This window comes from Schistocerca piceifrons, chromosome 3 (genome assembly GCF_021461385.2).
Source record: "Schistocerca piceifrons isolate TAMUIC-IGC-003096 chromosome 3, iqSchPice1.1, whole genome shotgun sequence".
Taxonomy (NCBI): Eukaryota; Metazoa; Arthropoda; class Insecta; order Orthoptera; family Acrididae; genus Schistocerca; species Schistocerca piceifrons.
Genome location: NC_060140.1, coordinates 33211200 through 33229078, shown reverse-complemented (window position 1 = coordinate 33229078; position 17879 = coordinate 33211200). Strand labels below are relative to the sequence as shown.

The window sequence follows — 17879 nt, the reverse complement described above, 5'->3', positions numbered from 1 at the left end:
TGTCATATGAGTGAATTGGTCAATCATCAGAACACTGTGCATAAAAATGGAAGTAGCAACTTGACACAACACTATAAAGAACATCATTAATCGTTCACACTGAGAAAATCTGATTGGTCACATAACTGTTTATGTTTGCATTTTCATAAAATGTATAATTGTCCTTTCCGTAGGACGTGGACACAATATACCTCTCTCACGACACACGAGAATTATGTCTGAGGGACTTCGACCACCTAGATCCAAAGTAAGTATCACATTTCAGTTTGCACAATAATGACAGAATGTGTGGGCGGAATGCTTCAGTATTGTATGGTAGAGAACAAAAGTTGGTGAAAAATGGGGGGCAAAGTACTTGTTTTTGAGACCAACACTTAACCCCATTGCTATTCAGTTTGTTATCTGACTCATTACAGAATGTTTTCTCCTTCTGCGTTATAGTACACTGGTGATGCCTGTAAGGAGAGCTGTGCAGGGATCAGCTGGAATGTAGTGTAACAACTTTTCCTGGGAGTTGAGTTCTCTTTCAGAATCTTCACTTCTGTTTCAGTATATTTGTACAATTCCTCTGCCGCTGAATTATCTTGCTTCAGTAATTTATGATGATTGAGTCATATGCCAAAACAGAACTTGGGAAGAGTATGTATATTTTTGTAGTAGGTATTCTCTGTATGATAATTACCAGTTGCCATTTTGGCTCTCGAGGTTTTCTCAGATGCCTCGGTTATAGAGCAACTGCTGGAAACACAAATATATATCCAAATCCAAATCTCAGCATACATTCATTCTTTGGTGTTCTGATGCTCCCGTAGCTGTTTTTGCAGCATAAATTATGACAATTAAGTTTCAACTGTTTATTCAGGCCACAAAGTTTTATGTTATTCTTCTTGCCCCAATGTGTTCAGACACATTGGTGCCATGACTGGAGGGGGATTCGTATAGTATTGAAATCTTGAAATAAATGTTTTACAATAAAATTCATGAGTGAAAAGTAGGGCTAAAAATTTTATCTGTTGCAATCTTCTATGTTAATTTTTAGTTTTGTATGCTTTAAGAGGCTTCAGTAACTGGTCATATAGCTTCTCACCTGCAACAGCGTGATGCTTTTGTGACAGTAACTGGAGGTTAACGTAATAACTTTGTATTTCCACTGTAATATTTCACAACATAAGTACTAAAAATGTGTGTGTGTGTGTGTGTGTGTGTGTGTGTGTGTGTTCTGTACTATACGGCTCTGAAGAGGGACATGTATGAAGCTTGACAACACATTCATTTTTCTGTGTGTGCCTAAAAAACCACTTAGCACTTCAACTATACAGTGAACACCAACAATGTAGAAAAAGGTAGATTGCTACTTACTGTAAAGAAGACACGTTAAGTTGCTGACAGGCACAAGTAAAAGACACTTAAACACAAAGCTTTTGGCCACAGCCTTCACCAGCAAAAGAGAAACGGAGGAATACACAATTCATATGAACAAGCAAGCACATCTCACGCACACATGGCTGCCAACTCTGGCAGCTCTGGCCAGAATGCATTTGTGATGTGGGATGGCAGCAGCAATTTGGAGGAGATGCAGAAGGGGAAGGGATAATAGTATACGAGTAGAGGGGGCAGAAGAGAGTTGTCTGGAAGAGTGTGCTGGGACGAGAATGTTAAAAAAGGACAAACTAAATTATCCTAAGGACAAACACACACACCCATGCCCGAGGGAGGACTCGAACCTTCGCCAGGACCAGCCGGGGTCTAGAATGCCAACAGATGTAGCATCAGCATGTTGTAGGGCAGGGAAGTGGGGGGGAAAAGAGGAGAGTGAAAAGGAGAGGAGCTGGAAAAGATGGACAGGTGCATCAGCAGAGGGTTGCAAACAAAGAGGCTGGAAGACAAGAATGGGGAGGAGATGATAGGACAAAGGGGGTGGAAACCCTTTGGTGGAGGGAGTGGGAGAGTATGTTGTTGTAGGTTGAAGCCAGGATAATTACAGGATCAGGGACTGTGTTGTAAGGATAACACCCATCTGCGCAGTTCAGAAAAGCTGGTGGTAGAGGGGAGGATGCAGATGGCTCCAGTAGGAAAGCAGCCATTGAAATCAAGCATGTCGTGCTAAGCTGCATGTTGAGCCACAGGGTGGTCTACTTTGCTGTTGGCACAGTTTGACAGTGCTGTTCATGCTGGTGGACAGCTGGTTGGTAGTGCTTCCAATATAAAAAGCTGTGCAATGGTTGCAGAAGAGTTGGTAAATGACATGACTGCTTTCACAGATGGACCGACCCCTGATGGTGGGAAGGGAAATGGCATGGGAGATCTGTGTGCAGGCTAGGTGTGGGGGATAGTGCCTGTCTGTGAAGGCTCAGCATAGTGAGCAAGGGAGTTCTTACCACAGCAGGTACGCCATCCTAGGGTGATCAGTCCATATGAGAGGGATTTTTTTGGTGTGAAAGAGATGATTGCTGTTAAAATGTAAGTACTGTTGGTGGTTGGTGGGTTTAATGTGGACAGAGGTGCAGATGGAGCAAGCAGAGAGGAGGCGGTCTATGTCTAGCAAGCTGGGACACTGGGTTGAGGAGGAACAGGTGAAGCAGTTGGGAGAGAAGTTGTTGAGGTTGTGAAGGAATGAAGATGGGTATCCTGACCTGGAGTCCAGATCATGAAGATATCAACAATGAACATGAATCAGAGTAGGGTTTTGCCATTTTGAGAGGGTAGAAAGGTCTTTTCTAGATGAGCCAAAAAAGGATAGTATAGGAGGTTGCCATCGGTTACCTATGACAGTGCTGCGGATTTGTAAGTATATTATCCCTTCAAAGGACAAGTAGTTCAGAGTTGGGATAAAGTAGGTTAGGTATATGAGGAGTATGGTATTGTGTTTGATGTGTGAACAACATTGCGAAAGATAGTGTTAAATAGTGGTAAGCCCATGGACATGAGTGATGTTGTGTATAGGGAGGTGGCATCAATGGTGGCAAGTAGGGATCCAGGAGGCAAAGGTATGGGGATGGTGGAGAGTCGGTGAGGGAAGTGGTTGGGATCTTTGGTGGAGGAAGCTAGATTACAGGAAATGTGTTGGAGGTGTTGATCAATGAGCACCGAAATTCTTTCAGTGTGGATACAATAACCAGCCACAATTTTGCATCCAGAATTATTGGGTCTGTGGATTTTGGGGAACTTGTACAAGGTGGGCATGTGGGGTGTCACACAGGGGGTATAGGGGTGAGGGGGTAAATGGATTCAGGGGAGAGGATCTTGGAAGGGTGTAAGGGTTTAAGCATGTATTGGAGTTCGTGTTGTACTTCTGAGATGGGATCACTCTGGCATAGTTCATAGGTGAAGGTGTAGGATAATTGCCAGAGACCCGTAGTCACTACAGTTCATAACAACATTGGTGGCACCTTTGTGTGCAGGTAGGATGATTAGGTCAGGATTTGTTTCGAGTTTGTGTATGGCTATTCTTTTTTCTGCTGAAAGTTAAGTCTTCTGAGGAAGGGACCGGAGGAAGGATGGTGAGGCTAAGTTGCAGGAAAGAAATTCCTGGAAGGTGACCAGAAGTGCTCCAATTACAACTGGGTTCAGGGCTAAATGTGAGGCTTTTGAATAGAACTGAAACTTTTGTGAGCGAAGGGTTTTGTTGGAAGGGTTTTGTTGGAAGGGTTAACAACAGTGATAAGGGAATGTGTAGTACCGTTGGGAGCGAGTTTTGACGGATGTGGAAAGTTGAAAAGTTCAGTTAGGCAGGGTTTAGGTGCTATGAGGGGTTGGTGAGGAGTAAGACTGTGGCTAGAGTAGCAGTTGGGTAGTGGCACGCACCCTGATGTGGCAGTTGGACGTTAGCGGGTTGGATAACTTATGTGGATGGTGTATGGAATGCTCTTGCATGTGCTGAAGAGCAAGGGATTCCATTTCAGAGGTGTGGATGTATGGAGCAGGGACTATACGGAAGTAATATATGGTGGGTGGAGCAGAGCTGGTTCTGGGATGCCTGTGCCATGGACTTGTGTTTTTGCTGTACCAGGTTAGTTAGGGCCAGGGACTGGTAGAATCTGTAGAGGTGAAGGTCATTGTGAAAGGAGGGGTATGATTCAGAGAAAGGAAATCTTATGATTAAGCCATTTAATGGCATACCATGGTTTCCTGAACTGATGCAGAAAGATAGAGGAGGGGTACATTGTGGCAGGAATGGTTTAAAAGAAATGAGAATGATGTGGGATTGGGCAAACTATGGCAAAGAGCAAAGTAAACAACCTTGTGGCACGACATGTAGCTTAGCATAACATATCTGATTTCAATGGCTGCTACTTTACTGGAGTCATCTGGATCCTACCCTCCACTACTAGCTTTTCTGAACTGCACAGATGGGAGTTATCCTTAGAACACACTTTCTGCTCCCATAAGTATCCCAACCTCAACCTACAGAACTACAGGGTGATTCAAAAAGAATACCACAACTTTAAAAATGTGTATTTAATGAAAGAAACATAATATAACCTTCTGTTATACATCATTACAAAGAGTATTTAAAAAGGGTTTTTTTCACTCAAAAACAAGTTCCGAGATGTTCAATATGGCCCCCTCCAGACACACGAACAATATCAATCCGATACTCCAACTCGTTCCACACTCTCTGTAGCATATCAGGCGTAACAGTTTGGATAGCTGCTGTTATTTCTCGTTTCAAATCATCAATGGTGGCTGGGAGAGGTGGCCGAAACACCATATCCTTAACATACCCCCATAAGAAAAAATCGCAGGGGGTAAGATCAGGGCTTCTTGGAGGCCAGTGATGAAGTGCTCTGTCACGGGCTGCCTGGCGGCCGATCCATCGCCTCGGGTAGTTGACGTTCAGGTAGTTATGGACAGATAAGTGCCAATGTGGTGGCGCTCCATCCTGCTGAAATATGAATTGTTGTGCTTCTTGTTCTGAGGGAACAGCCAATTCTCTAACATCTCCAGATACTGTAGTCCAGTTACAGTAGCACCTTCGAAGAAAAAGGGTCCAAAAACTTTAGTCAACAGCGCCTCAAGCGAACAAATGTACAACTAAATGAAACTTTATAGCTCCCTTAATTTGCCGACAGATAGTGCTTAGCTCTGCCTTTTGTCGTTGCAGAGTTTTAAATTCCTAAAGTTGTGGTATTCTTTTTGAATCACCCTGTATAATACTATCATACTATCATACTGTCCCCATGCCCTCCACCCAAGAGTTTCCACCCCCCATTGTCATATTATTTCATCCCCATTTTTGTCTCCTGGTCTCTTTGTTTGCCACCCTCTGCCAATGCACCTGCCCATCTTTTCCCACTTCTCTCCTTTTCGCTCCTTTTTTTTCTTCATCTCACTGCCCCACAACCTGCTGACACTGTGTCCGTTGGCATTCTAGTTCCAGCACATTCTTCCAGGCAGCATTCCGCTCTCCCCCACTCATACACTACTATCCCTTCCACTTCCTGCCCCCTCCAAATTGCTGCTGCCAGCCCACGTGACAGTTGCTTTCTGGCCTAGTTGCCGGAATTGACACTAGTGCTTACTTGTGTATGTGAGCGGTATTTGTTCCTCTGTTTCTCTTTTGCTGATGACAGTTGTGGCCACAAGCTTTGTGTAAGTGTCTTTTAATTGTGCATGTCTGCAACTTAACGTGTCTTCGTTATGGTAAGCAGGAGTTTGTCTTTTCCTGCATTGTTGGTATTCCTACATTGTTTAACTAAACAGTGAGTTGTTTGTTACCATTCTTCTTTCCATTATTTATATTATATCAAGGACTTGAAACTGTTATAAAAATTAAGTTAGAAGTCTGAAACAAATTTTTCAAAAAACCTGTGAGACCTAATTGTAATTCACAAATTTTATTGTCAGTCGTGTAGTTTTGAACTTCAGAAATATAAGACCCCACTAATGATGACACATACATGTGGAAACTCATTTAATGACGAAAAATAATCCAGGATAATTATGTTGTTTGTATAAATAGAAGGAACCCAATCCCCATAAATTGTAATGCACTGTTTTAACATTCTGCAAAATCTGTGTATCATATTATCTTTATTACTTAGATAAGTTCTTCATTGAGGGTGCAACACATACTATTATTCTCCTTGTTATTCTTTCAGGTGTACAGACTACTGTTTCATTCTTATCATTATTATTATAATAATTTGATTAGTATTGTTAACTGTTTCCAATCTGTAACTATTTGGAATATGGAGGATACTGTCTTTTGAATTTTCCTGTAGCCCTTCTTATCCGAACAGCTTTCACTTCATTTATGTTACAGTAAAAACAAGGATGACAGTGAAAGGAACTTTAGGCCAGCATTTGGTAAACACTACAGCTGCAGAACTTGTGGACATGGCCATCAGTGGTACAGCTTGCAAGACATAATCTATACTGGTATAAGTAATCCATAGTTTAACTCCTCAGCCACAAAAGGCATACGATGTTCAGTAATCCCACGTCTGCAGATTGCCTTTTACTTGCTACTCCTGTTCCGATGCTGTCCTGGGTGTCCTATAAAGGCAGTTCTTCGGTGGAACCAGCAGCTGGATTTCCTGATGGTGTTCATACCTTGTCTTCCACATAGATAATTTGGAACATGTCTGTTTTTCCAGTGTTATCTGTTGCCCTCATGAAATTTTTATAATGTATGTTTTATACCGTCTCCTGCACACTGCTACCTCACGCTTGATTGCTGTAGCGGCAATTCCAACTAAATGATGCTGCAGTGCAGGTTTCAGACACCCAGTAATGAGTCTACATGACTCATTAAGAGTGATTTCTATTTGTTTTTTATAGACAGAATTGTATAAGACAGGCTGCATTACCCATGGATAAAGCTGTTGTTTTAACTGTTTTTACTGCTGCACCTGAAGATGGAGCAGTAATTTTGTGCAAGATGTTGTGTCTTGCAGACACTTTTTGTTTTACATTTGGGCCGTGCTTCTTGAAAGTCAGTATACAGTCCCCAATGTACTTGGGCTGAAAATGGGTGTTCCAACTGCATTCCTCTCAAAATGAGAGAAAACGCTGAACAGTGGAAACTCATTCTTTTGGAACCCCTATTGACTATTTTGAAAGGATCTTGAATCATTTGTGTAAGATGGCAGTCTCTTGTTATTCCATACATTTTGAGCAAGAACATTTGAGGGTTGGTTGTGCTGTAAGCTGCTGTTAGATCAATAAATGATGCTCTAGTGTTCTTTCTTCTCTCAAAGCCATCTTCAATATTCTGGGTTAGATTTAATACCTGTGCTGTGCAGTCTTCAGCTGGTCCGAATCCAGCTTGATGTGGTACTAAGATGGGTCCAACTGCTCCTGAGAGTCTTACTATGTATCGTTCGTTCAAAGATCTAGTAAATAGGAGAGAGACTGGTCTGAAGTTCTTTGGGCTTGCCTTTAAGAATGGCAACTACACGAAATTTCCTCCATAATTTTGGGATCTGCCAACATATATTGAAGAAACATAGGAGCCAGTCATACAGTTTTGGACCAAAATTTTTTGTTTGTTCGAGTCATATATAATCTAAGCCAGCAGCTTTACTAACTTTAGCACCTGGTATTGCCCTCTTCTTGAGTAAATGGTTGAGAAAGATAACTCGGTTCCTCTTCTGGAGATCTGTGTACTTTAGTTGAAGACTTATGAATGTGACAGTTCAGTTAATCATTCTTAAGCAAGATATTAAATATTTGATCAGAAGTAACATTGGCATGTACAGATCTCTTTATAGGATCATTATTTAATCTCTTCAGCAGTGTCCATGCTTTTTGCCAAATTCTGGACTTAATAGTTCTTCCACGAGTTCAATTCACTTCTATCTTGACTACAGTGATTGATTTGTTAACATGTTAGCCAGCTAGAGTTGTTTCCCTGCTCCTTGGACTTTCCTCAAAAAGTTCAAAGTACTTGTTACTTAGTGCTCACACTGGGTGCCTGTATGTAATTAGTTCAACAGCCCCAAGGAATAGCCATCCGTTTGCATTTCTGAACTGTTTCAACAAAACGATCATGGGACCCAGGTGTAGGGACCAGTTTAGTTATCTTCTGATCTAATATGACTTTGAATTTCTCCCAGTTAACCTTACTGAAGTTAAATCGTCAATGGACTGATACTAAGTGTGCTGTTATTGGTGAAATGACCTGACATATTATTAGTCAGTGTTGGGAGTTTGGGGTGGTCTTCTCACATTGTTCAGCAATGTTATCATCAACAAACAAAAGGTCAGGAATGTAGCTGTTCTCCATCTGCTGTTATTGAACAGTGAGGATTGTTTGTTATCATTGGTTAATGTCAGCTGATAAGAGTCTACCCACTGCAGAAAATTTTCATTGTTTTCAACCTCATGAATCTTGAATGTTCAATACTGTGAGTGTTGAAATTGCCAATTTCAAACTTCACCCTTCCTTTATGAACGTTCTCAAGTTTTTCAAAATCAGATTTATTGCTTGGATGTTTGTACGCAGAGGACATAATAAGTCATGAAGTTTAATGGTGATGCACTTTTAAGTTGTTTCTTTTTCTAACATTAGTGTATTATGATCTTAAAATCCGATTTTGCAAATACTGAACTTGTGTACTGTTAATAAGGCCTCTCAGCAGCAAGAGACATACCAGGATCTGGGTAGACAGCTTGGATGCACAATTCATCATGTTTCTGATTGATGCATACACAGGGTGTGTATGCCCCAGGACAACCAGGAAGCCTGGGAAAAACTCGGTAATTTTTCCATCCGGGGAAAAAACCAGGGAAAACCCAGGAATTTTTCAGAATTCTGGGAATTTTTCATTGTTTTAGTTTTCAGTTAAATTTTTGTAATTTTGACTGGTGAGAACTGGTACTCTAACAAAGAATATTTCTGTATTCTGCTACTGTAGAATAATACTGCAGCTATAAAACACAAATGAGGAAAAAAAACCAAAGCTAAATTTTAGTTGCAAACGGAACATTGTGCACACACAAGCATTTGCCAAAAGCAAAATGATCCCAAGACCTTATAACAAAGACGTGCAATACTATGTAGCAACAAACTGCTTCCAATGAGTGTGGCATCAGAAGTAGTTTACATTAGGTTTGTTTGAACAGCTGGCAGTGAGCTAACGCACATGCACAATTGAGTCGTGTATGAGCAGTACACTCTCTCGCTTCTGGCTACTTGAAGTGTGGCAGTAGCTGTATCAGCAGTAGCAGCAAGCATCCAGATGCTACCTGGAAAAATTTTTCTGGCGCGCCCAAGCTCCATATTTGCACATGCGCAGAGCAGAGTTGTTGTGGCGAGAAGAGTAGTCTCCACGTGACCCATGTTTAGGTTCACAGTGATTTTGCTTTTTGCTCCTCATTTACAGCTCCCATGTCAAATGAAAACAAAACGGGCTTCTGTGGCCGGGAGCTATCAAGCGAATTAAAATATGTTCACATAATTACGGAAGGCTAAAATATATTCTTAGTTTGTTTTCAGATTTTATTCTATTTCCACATTTTTGCCAGTCAAGCATTAAACGCGTTGCAGAAGAGTGAAGTTATTTTTGTCAGTTTGCTAAGGAAATTTGGCCTTTATTAATCTTTTCTGCTGAGGCAGCTCGTTTATTTGAAAAGAAGTGTTTCATTCCGCAATATTGGCTAGTGCCAAATGTTCGCTGAATTTCAAGTACACGTTTTCATCTTCCAGCACATGCAACATTATGCCACAGTACAGAACCAAACATGAGATAGTACAGTACCGGTACTCCAAGAAAATTTACATCCTGAAAAACCACACTAAATAGCTTAATATCAGGTTGGGGCCTACTTCATTGTGAATCTGGACATATGAATGTGCACTTTAAGTTGAATTCTGCATTTTAATATGGTTTAGGATTTCCAGTGCTCTTGGAGTATCCTCTGATGTCGTGTTTCCTTTATGACATAATATAAGATCTTGTAAAGATACACGTTTCCTGTGTGATTCCAGCTGTCCACATGCATTAACGCCTGTTTTCTGGAACTCTTGGGCAGTTGTTGAAATGAACCTATTTGTAACAGCACTCGGAAAAATATTGCGAATGGTGTGAGAATTTCTTCAATCACAAGGCGTTTGACTCGTATTTAAAACTGAGTACATTGTGGGCCAGCCACTTAGAAGAATTTCAAGCTGAGAAGACCAGACATTTATGTCAGTGTTTTAAATTTTACTTGCACATTTGTGTGATGCATCTTAGAGTGTAACACATGCAAAATAAGACAAATATTAATCTGAAAGTTTAGCTTCTCTTGTAGCTTATGAGTCTTTGAGACTAATATTATGTGCAAAAGCTTAGCTTTTCTTGTAACTACACTATGCATATTAATTTAAACCATTAACTTTTCCTATTTGTGTGTTTCCACTACTTAACAGTGATGGTGCTATTGGCTCTGAATATCTGCTTCCATCTGATGGCGAGATCAAATCACATGACATGATCTACAATTGCTTACAAAAGTGCATCACAATCTGATTTCAATGCTTCGGAAAGTAGCGTGGTGAAATTCGAATTTACACTTTCATAATACAAAAATATGCAGTGTATATGTTGCTGCACATCAAAGAGCTTTCCAAAACTTTTTTCCTGGGTTTCATTTTCCAAAGTGCTGGAAAGTTCTCCGTCATTGTACAAAACGTTAACCATTCGAAGGATTGATAAGTTTTACAGTTCCAAGGGGATGTATACTGTCACTTAAAACAGAAAAAGTGTATTTTCACCCATTGGAGATGAGCCTGGTATGTCATCTTTGGCTCTGGCAAAGGTTGAAGTTTATCTGGCAGATTATCTTTCATTTCAAAGGACGCTTTTGTACTGAAAGGATCAGCCCGATAAATTAGGTGGAGTTAATTTTTGTTGTTTTTCTTCTTCTTCTTCTTCTTCTTCTTCTTCGTTGTCTTTTTCCCCAACCAGAATGTTATATTTGTCAAAGTAGAACTTATCAAGAGTATATGCTTTCTAACATAAATCATTTACTAATTGATAAGTATATACAAAATAATCAATGTAGGGTTCATATATTTCCTACTTAAGTGTAAAGTCAGTCCTAAAACATAATATCTAATATCAACAAGTTAATTTTGTTCATTTTTAGTAAATTATTTGCCATGATTGGAAATAACTGTTAATGTCATCTTTGCTATTGCCATCCTGTGATTTTTCAGGGACATAGTGCCTATAATCAGTGCCCTAGAGTACAATACGTGGTTCACAAAACTGAAAGCCAGCAATATGAAGCTGACCCATGAGGCCTTGGATCGGTTATTGCACATATTGAAGAAGACTCTTAGCCTTGAGGAACTTTATCTGGATAACCTCGGTGTTAAATGGTAAGAGATACATCCTTCCAATTATCTTCTGCTGCAGCAGTCCTCAATTTGAAGGCAAAATTTTCTGTGTTGTTATGCTATGTCATCCTCTTCAAATTAGAGCAAAGTATGAAATATGAAGTAGTGGAACAGGACATAGATTTCAACACTGTATGTGTGTTAATGAAAGAATGTAACATTTATTGAAGGAGAAGCAGTTGATATTTATAAGAATGAAGGTAATTTCACAAGGTGTGACAACCGTAGACTTCCAGTTTCTTGGCTTCCTCCCATCAAGGAATTTGGAAATTTGTGGTAAGGTCTTATGGGACCAAACTGCTGAGGTCGTTGGTCCCTAAGCTTATGCACTACTTAATGTAACTTAAACTAACTTACACTAAAGACAAAACACACACACACACACACCACACACACACACACACAAGGGAGGACTCGAACTTCTGATGGGGGGGTAGCCACGCGGATCGCAACAAGACACCTCAGACTGTGCGGCTACCCCGCGTGGCACCTCCCATCGAGGAAGTAAAAACTTGGCCACAGTGCACTAGAAATACAAACCACTGCCAGGAAACTGCCTCTGTGGCATGATGATACTGCAAGGTTAAGGCGATTACTTTTATGGCATGTGGCCAGATGGCGAGGCCAGCTGGTGTGTCTGCTGTAGGAATGAGAGGAGGACCGCAGTAAATATCGAGCCGTTTGTCACATAAATTATTTCTAACATACGTGTAATTGCTCTTGTATATTAATCAAGGAGATACTAGAACTGCCTCCTTTCATTGTTCAATCATTGCTGACACCTACTTAGGCACCAATTTTGTGATGAATGTATGTTTTAAGTTTATTAATTTGAATTGTACACTTTCTCTTTTAATGTGTCCCCCCCCCCCCCCCCCCCCCCCCACACACACACACACACACACACACACACACACACATAAGAATTAAAAGTGTTAAAAGTGGATAAATCCAGATAATGAGATGGCCGTATGTTGTTAGTGATGAATCACTGATTTACTGAAATGCCAAAGCTGTGCCATCACAGAGATGTGCTGAGATGTTGTGAAAGCGCATTCTCTCTCTGTTGGTAAAAAAAACAAAAAAAAAAGGCCATTTATACATACCTCTCGCTGTTAATTGTTTCCTGGAAGAAAAGGACCTGTTAGTCTCTCACTGCTAATAATGCACCACTCTCCTGTTTTTTGATCATTCTGGGGTTCATAGTGTAGTATGTTAGGCTTTTCAGAACTCCAGTTATTGTTATTTTGTCCAAAAATAAAGTTTGGTTAGGGTCAGTTTCTGCACCATGCATGCTAGTGAAAATCCATTCACTAAACCTCAACGTTTTTGCTGGGTTTATGTTCTTGTTCTGCAGTTATTTTACTGGGTTTTAGCTTCAGTAACTTCATAACTGTTTGAGCAGAGCCATAGGAAATTCCAATTGCTGAGAAAGACATCAAACAGATTTTCAAGGAAGCCTTTCCAGAGCATGTCCGATGTTAGCCAGAGTTTCTTCTATGAGTCCTAATCGTGGAAGTCTCATGTTTCCTGTCTGTTTCACGAAATTTACTTACCAGTCGATGAATCTTACTCCAATTGGAAACTTGAATATCAGAAAATTCCTCTTTAAATAATCTCCTTATTCTGTACACATGCATGAATCGTACATGAATACTCTTTCGTGAGTAGAATACTTGTATTTTCCCATTTCACTTCCAACACTTCTCCTTGATGAATTATATTCCATCGCCTAACAAACAAAAGTTGCAGCAGAAGGGAAATGTACTCCCTATCAATGCTGTCAGCTGGCAGGAGAAAAAATACCCACCAGGTGGATGTTTTCAGTATTGCTCACCCTATATTTTGATAAATATTCCTCCTCCTCCTCCAACCTCCCCCCCCCCCCACCCCCCCACCCCCCCACCCCCACCCCCACCCCCAAGAACCATGGACCTTGCCGTTGGTGGGAAGGCTTGTGTGCCTCAGCGATACAGATGGCTGTACTGTAGGTGCAACCACAATGGAGGGGTATCTGTTGAGAGGCCAGACAAACGTGTGGTTCCTGAAGACGGGCAGCAGCCCTTTCAGTAGTTGCAGGGGCAACAGTCTGGATGATTGACTGATCTGGCCATGCAACACTAACCAAAACGGCCTTGCTGTGCTGGTACTGCGAACTGCTGAAAGCAGGAGGAAACTACAGCCGTAATTTTTCCCGAGGGCATGCAGCTTTACTGTATGGTTAAATGATGATGGCGTCCTCCTGGGCAAAATATTCCAGAGGTAAAATAGTCCCCCATTCAGATCTCCGGGCGGGGACTACTCAAGAAGACGTCGTTATCAGGAGAAAGAAAACTGGTGTTGTACGGATCGGAGCGTGGAATGTCAGGTCCCTTAATCGGGCAGGTAGCTTAGAAAATTTAAAAAGGGAAATGGATAGGTTAAAGGTAGATACAGTGGGAATTAGTGAAGTTCGGTGGTAGGAGGAACAAGACTTCTGGTCAGGGAATACAGGGTTATAAATACAAAATGAAATTGGGGTAATGCAGGAATAGGTTTAATAATGAATAAAAAAATAGGAGTGTGGGTAAGCTACTACAAACAGCATAGTGAACGTATTATAGTGGCCAAGATAGACTTGAAGCCCATGCCTACTACAGTAGTACAAGTTTATATGCCAACTAGCTCTGCAGATGACGAAGAAATTGAAGAAATGTATGATGAGATAAAAGAAATTATTCAGGTAGTGAAGGGAGACAAAAGTTTAATAGTTATGGGTGACTGGAATTCGACAGTAGGAAAAGGGAGAGAAGGAAACATAGAAGGTGAATATGGATTGGGGCTAAGAAATGAAAGAGGAAGCTGCCTTGTAGAATTTTGCACAGAGCATAACTTAATCATAGCTAACACGTGGTACAAGAATCATAAAAGAAGTTTGTATACATGGAAGAATCCTGGAGATACTAAAAGGTATCAGATAGATTATATAATGGTAAGACAGAGATTTAGGAACCAGGTTTTAAATTGTAAGACATTTCCAGGGGCAGATGTGGACTGACCATAATCTATTGGTTATGAACTGTAGATCAAAACTGAAGAAACTGCAAAAAGGTGGTAATTTAAGGAGATGGGACCTGTATAAAATGACAGAACCACAGGTTGTAGAGAGTTTCAGGGAGAGCATTAGGAAACAATTGACAGGAATGGGTGAAAGAAATACGGTAGAAGAAGAATGGGTAGCTCTGAGGAATGAAGTAGTGAAGGCAGCAGAGGATCAAGTAGGTAAAAAGACGAGGGCTAGTAGAAATCCTTGGGTAACAGAAGAAATATTGAATTTAATTGATGAAAGGAGAAAATATAAAAATGCAGTAAATGAAGCAGGCAAAAAGGAATACAAACGTCTCAAAAATGAGATCGACAGGAAGTGCAAAATGGCTAAGCAGGGATGGCTAGAGGACAAATGTAAGGATGTGGAGGCTTGTTTCACTAGGGGTAAGATAGATACTGCCTACAGGAAAATTAAAGAGACCTTGTATGAATATCAAGAGCTCAGATGGAAACCCAGTTCTAAGCAAAGAAGGGAAAGCAGAAAGGTGGAAGGAGTATACAGAGGGGCTATACAAGGGCAATGTACTTGAGGACAGTATTATGGAAATGGATGAGGATGTAGATAAAGATGAAATGGAGATACAATATTACGTGAAGAGTTTGACAGAGCACTGAAGGACCTAAGTCGAAAGAAGGCCCAGGAAGTAGACAACATTCCATTAGAACTACTGACGGCCTTGGGAGAGCCAGTCCTAACAAAACTCTACCATCTGGTGAGCAAGATGTATGAGACAGGCGAAATACTCTCAGACTTCAAGAAGAATGTAATATTCCAATCCCAAAGAAATCAGATATTGACAGATGTGAAAATCACGGAACTATTAGTTTAATAAGTGACTGCTGCAAAATACTAACGTGAATTCTTTACAGATGAATGGAAAAACTGGTAGAAGCCGTCCTCGGGGAAGATCAGTTTGGACTCCGTAGAAATATTGGAACACGTGAGGCAGTACTGACCCTGCGACTTATCTTAGAAAATAGATTAAGGAAAGGCAAACCTACGTTTCTAGCATTTGTAGACATAGAGAAAGCTTTTGACAATGTTGACTGGAATACTCTCTTTCAAATTCTGAGGGTGGCAGGGGTAAAATACAGGGAGCAAAAGGCCATTTACAATTTGTACAGAAACCAGATGGCAGTTATAAGAGTTGAGGGGCATGAAAGGGAAGCAGTGGTTGGGAAGGGAGTAAGACAGGGTTGTAGCCTCTCCCCGATGTTGTTCAATCTGTATATTGAGCAACCAGTAAAGGAAACAAAAGAAAAATTCAGAGTAGGTATTAAAATTCATGGAGAAGAAATAAAAACTTTGAGGTTCGCCAATGACATTGTAATTCTGTCGGAGACAGCAAAGGACCTGGAAGAGCAGCTGAACGGAATGGACAGTGTCTTGCAAGGAGGATATAAGATGAACATCAACAAAAGCAAAACGAGGATAATGGAATGTAGTTGAATTAACTCCGGTGATGCTGAGGGAATTAGATTAGGATATGAGACACTTAAAGTAGTAAAGAAGTTTTGCTATTTGGGGAGGAAAATAACTGATGATGGTCGAATTAGAGAGGACATAAAATGTAGACTGGCAATGGTAAGGAAAGCGTTTCTGAAGAAGAGAAATTTGTTGACATCCAGTATTGATTTAAGCGTCAGGAAGTCGTTTCTGAAAGTATGCCATGTATGGAATTGAAACATGGATGATAAATAGTTTGGGCAAGAAGAGAATAGAAGCTTTCGAAATGTGGTGCTGCAGATGAATGCTTAAGATTAGATGGGTAGGTCGCGTAACTAATGAGGAGGTATTGAATAGAATTGGGGAGAAGAGGAGTTTGTGGCTCAACTTGACAAGAAGAAGGGACCGGTTTCTAGGACATGTTCTGAGGCATCAAGGGATCACAAATTTAGCATTGGAGTGCAGTGTGGAGGATAAAAATCATAGAGGGAGACCAAGAGATGAATACACTGAGCAGATTCAGAAGGATGTAGATTGCAGTAACTACTGGGAGATCAAGAAGCTTGCACAGGATAGAGTAGCTTGGAGAGCTGCATCAGACCAGTCTCAGGACTGAAGACAACATTCCTTTTCTCTTCCTCTGCCTGTTATTGTTAACCAGCCAATGATATTGGCCCATCAAAGGTAGTCTGGAAAAAATTCTTAAAAATAATGCCCCTTCTTAAGAACAAGAATGGGAAAGCTCCCTGTTATAAATGAATGCTCTTCGATAGTATTGAGTTAACAGGGGACACCAGAAGATTTTGGAGATGCTAGCAGAGGGGCAAAATGTTGATATGTGGTGAAGAAATTTGAAGGGGAACATGCCTCTTATGTGAGTACATGCGTGGCAAGCATGGGGTCCCAAGCTATTGCAGCACCCATTTCCATTCCTGAGTTGTGATCTCTCATCTCTGAATATCCTTCCTTCACTTGCTCTCTTTTTTTTATGTCAGCCGGGTCATTCCATAGGTTCTTCCTTTCTTGGAATATTCTTTCATTCATCACCTTTTTTTCTGAAGTAATTTGTCTTTCCGTAATGAGTCTGACCTTCATTGTCCAGATTTTTCTGTAAAGTGAACCGACTGGGGAAGAACCACTTCAACAGCTCTTACTGCTCCCATTGTGCCAGATGGCCTTTGATGCGGCTGTTTGATGTCTGTGGGGAGAGTCCTCGATCAGAGTGAACATTTTGTGCACAAAATGTATTAAATTACATCAGAACAATGGCCACTGTCATTTGGCCATCTCTTCAGACGGGAATTGAAACTTCAGTGTTGACAGTTCCAACCCTACTGATTTTTGCTACCTCAGCTACACCATGGAAAAGTGAACAAGCCAGTCATTTACAGGTGAAACAGTTTATCTGACACTTAACTACAATCTAATTAGATCATCCCTGGTTTGACAATAAATCTGCCAAGTCAATGAAAACGACGGTCTAATAGTGTGAAGTGAGTTACATGACTGCAGTGGCAAATATTTGTTCTTTACAGTACAAAGAAAGGATGAATTTGTAATTGTATTAACACGATTCATGTTGTCCGTCGCACTTCACATAGTATAGACCAGGAACTGTGTGCTAGGTACGCCCGATGTAAAACTGACTGGGCACGGCCCGTGCTGCCTGAGTTGTTGTTGTTGTTGTTCCGCCGGCAGAGGGCGCGGTCGAATTCTCGCGTGCCCTCTGGTGGACGGGACTTTACTTGCGGCAACTACTGTCCGTGACGTGCCGTGTCAATGTGCGCCTCCTGTGATCTTTCTGGTGGCTACTGCAGTAATTAATTAGCTTAATTGATGTATACTAACAGATATGTGTTTTTTAATATGAGGTATGGGGGATTAAAAATTGACCTGTGATGTTTGTACCCAAGAAGGTCTTAATTACTTTTGGCCATAAAATTCATATCTTCCGTAGGTTATCTTCCTTTGTTTTCAATATGCTTGACACAAATGAAAAGCAGGAAATTGTTAGCA

At 40.8% G+C, this 17879-nt stretch overlaps 1 protein-coding gene across 1 annotated transcript in view; it reads left to right on the top strand.

Moving 5' to 3' along the window:
- LOC124789771 (F-actin-uncapping protein LRRC16A) overlaps positions 1 to 17879 on the top strand; it is a 524837-nt gene that overhangs the window by 242820 nt on the left and 264138 nt on the right. Inside the window, 2 exon segments of the mRNA XM_047257233.1 lie at positions 174 to 247; positions 11147 to 11311. Of these exon segments, the coding sequence (XP_047113189.1) occupies positions 174 to 247; positions 11147 to 11311 (239 nt within the window).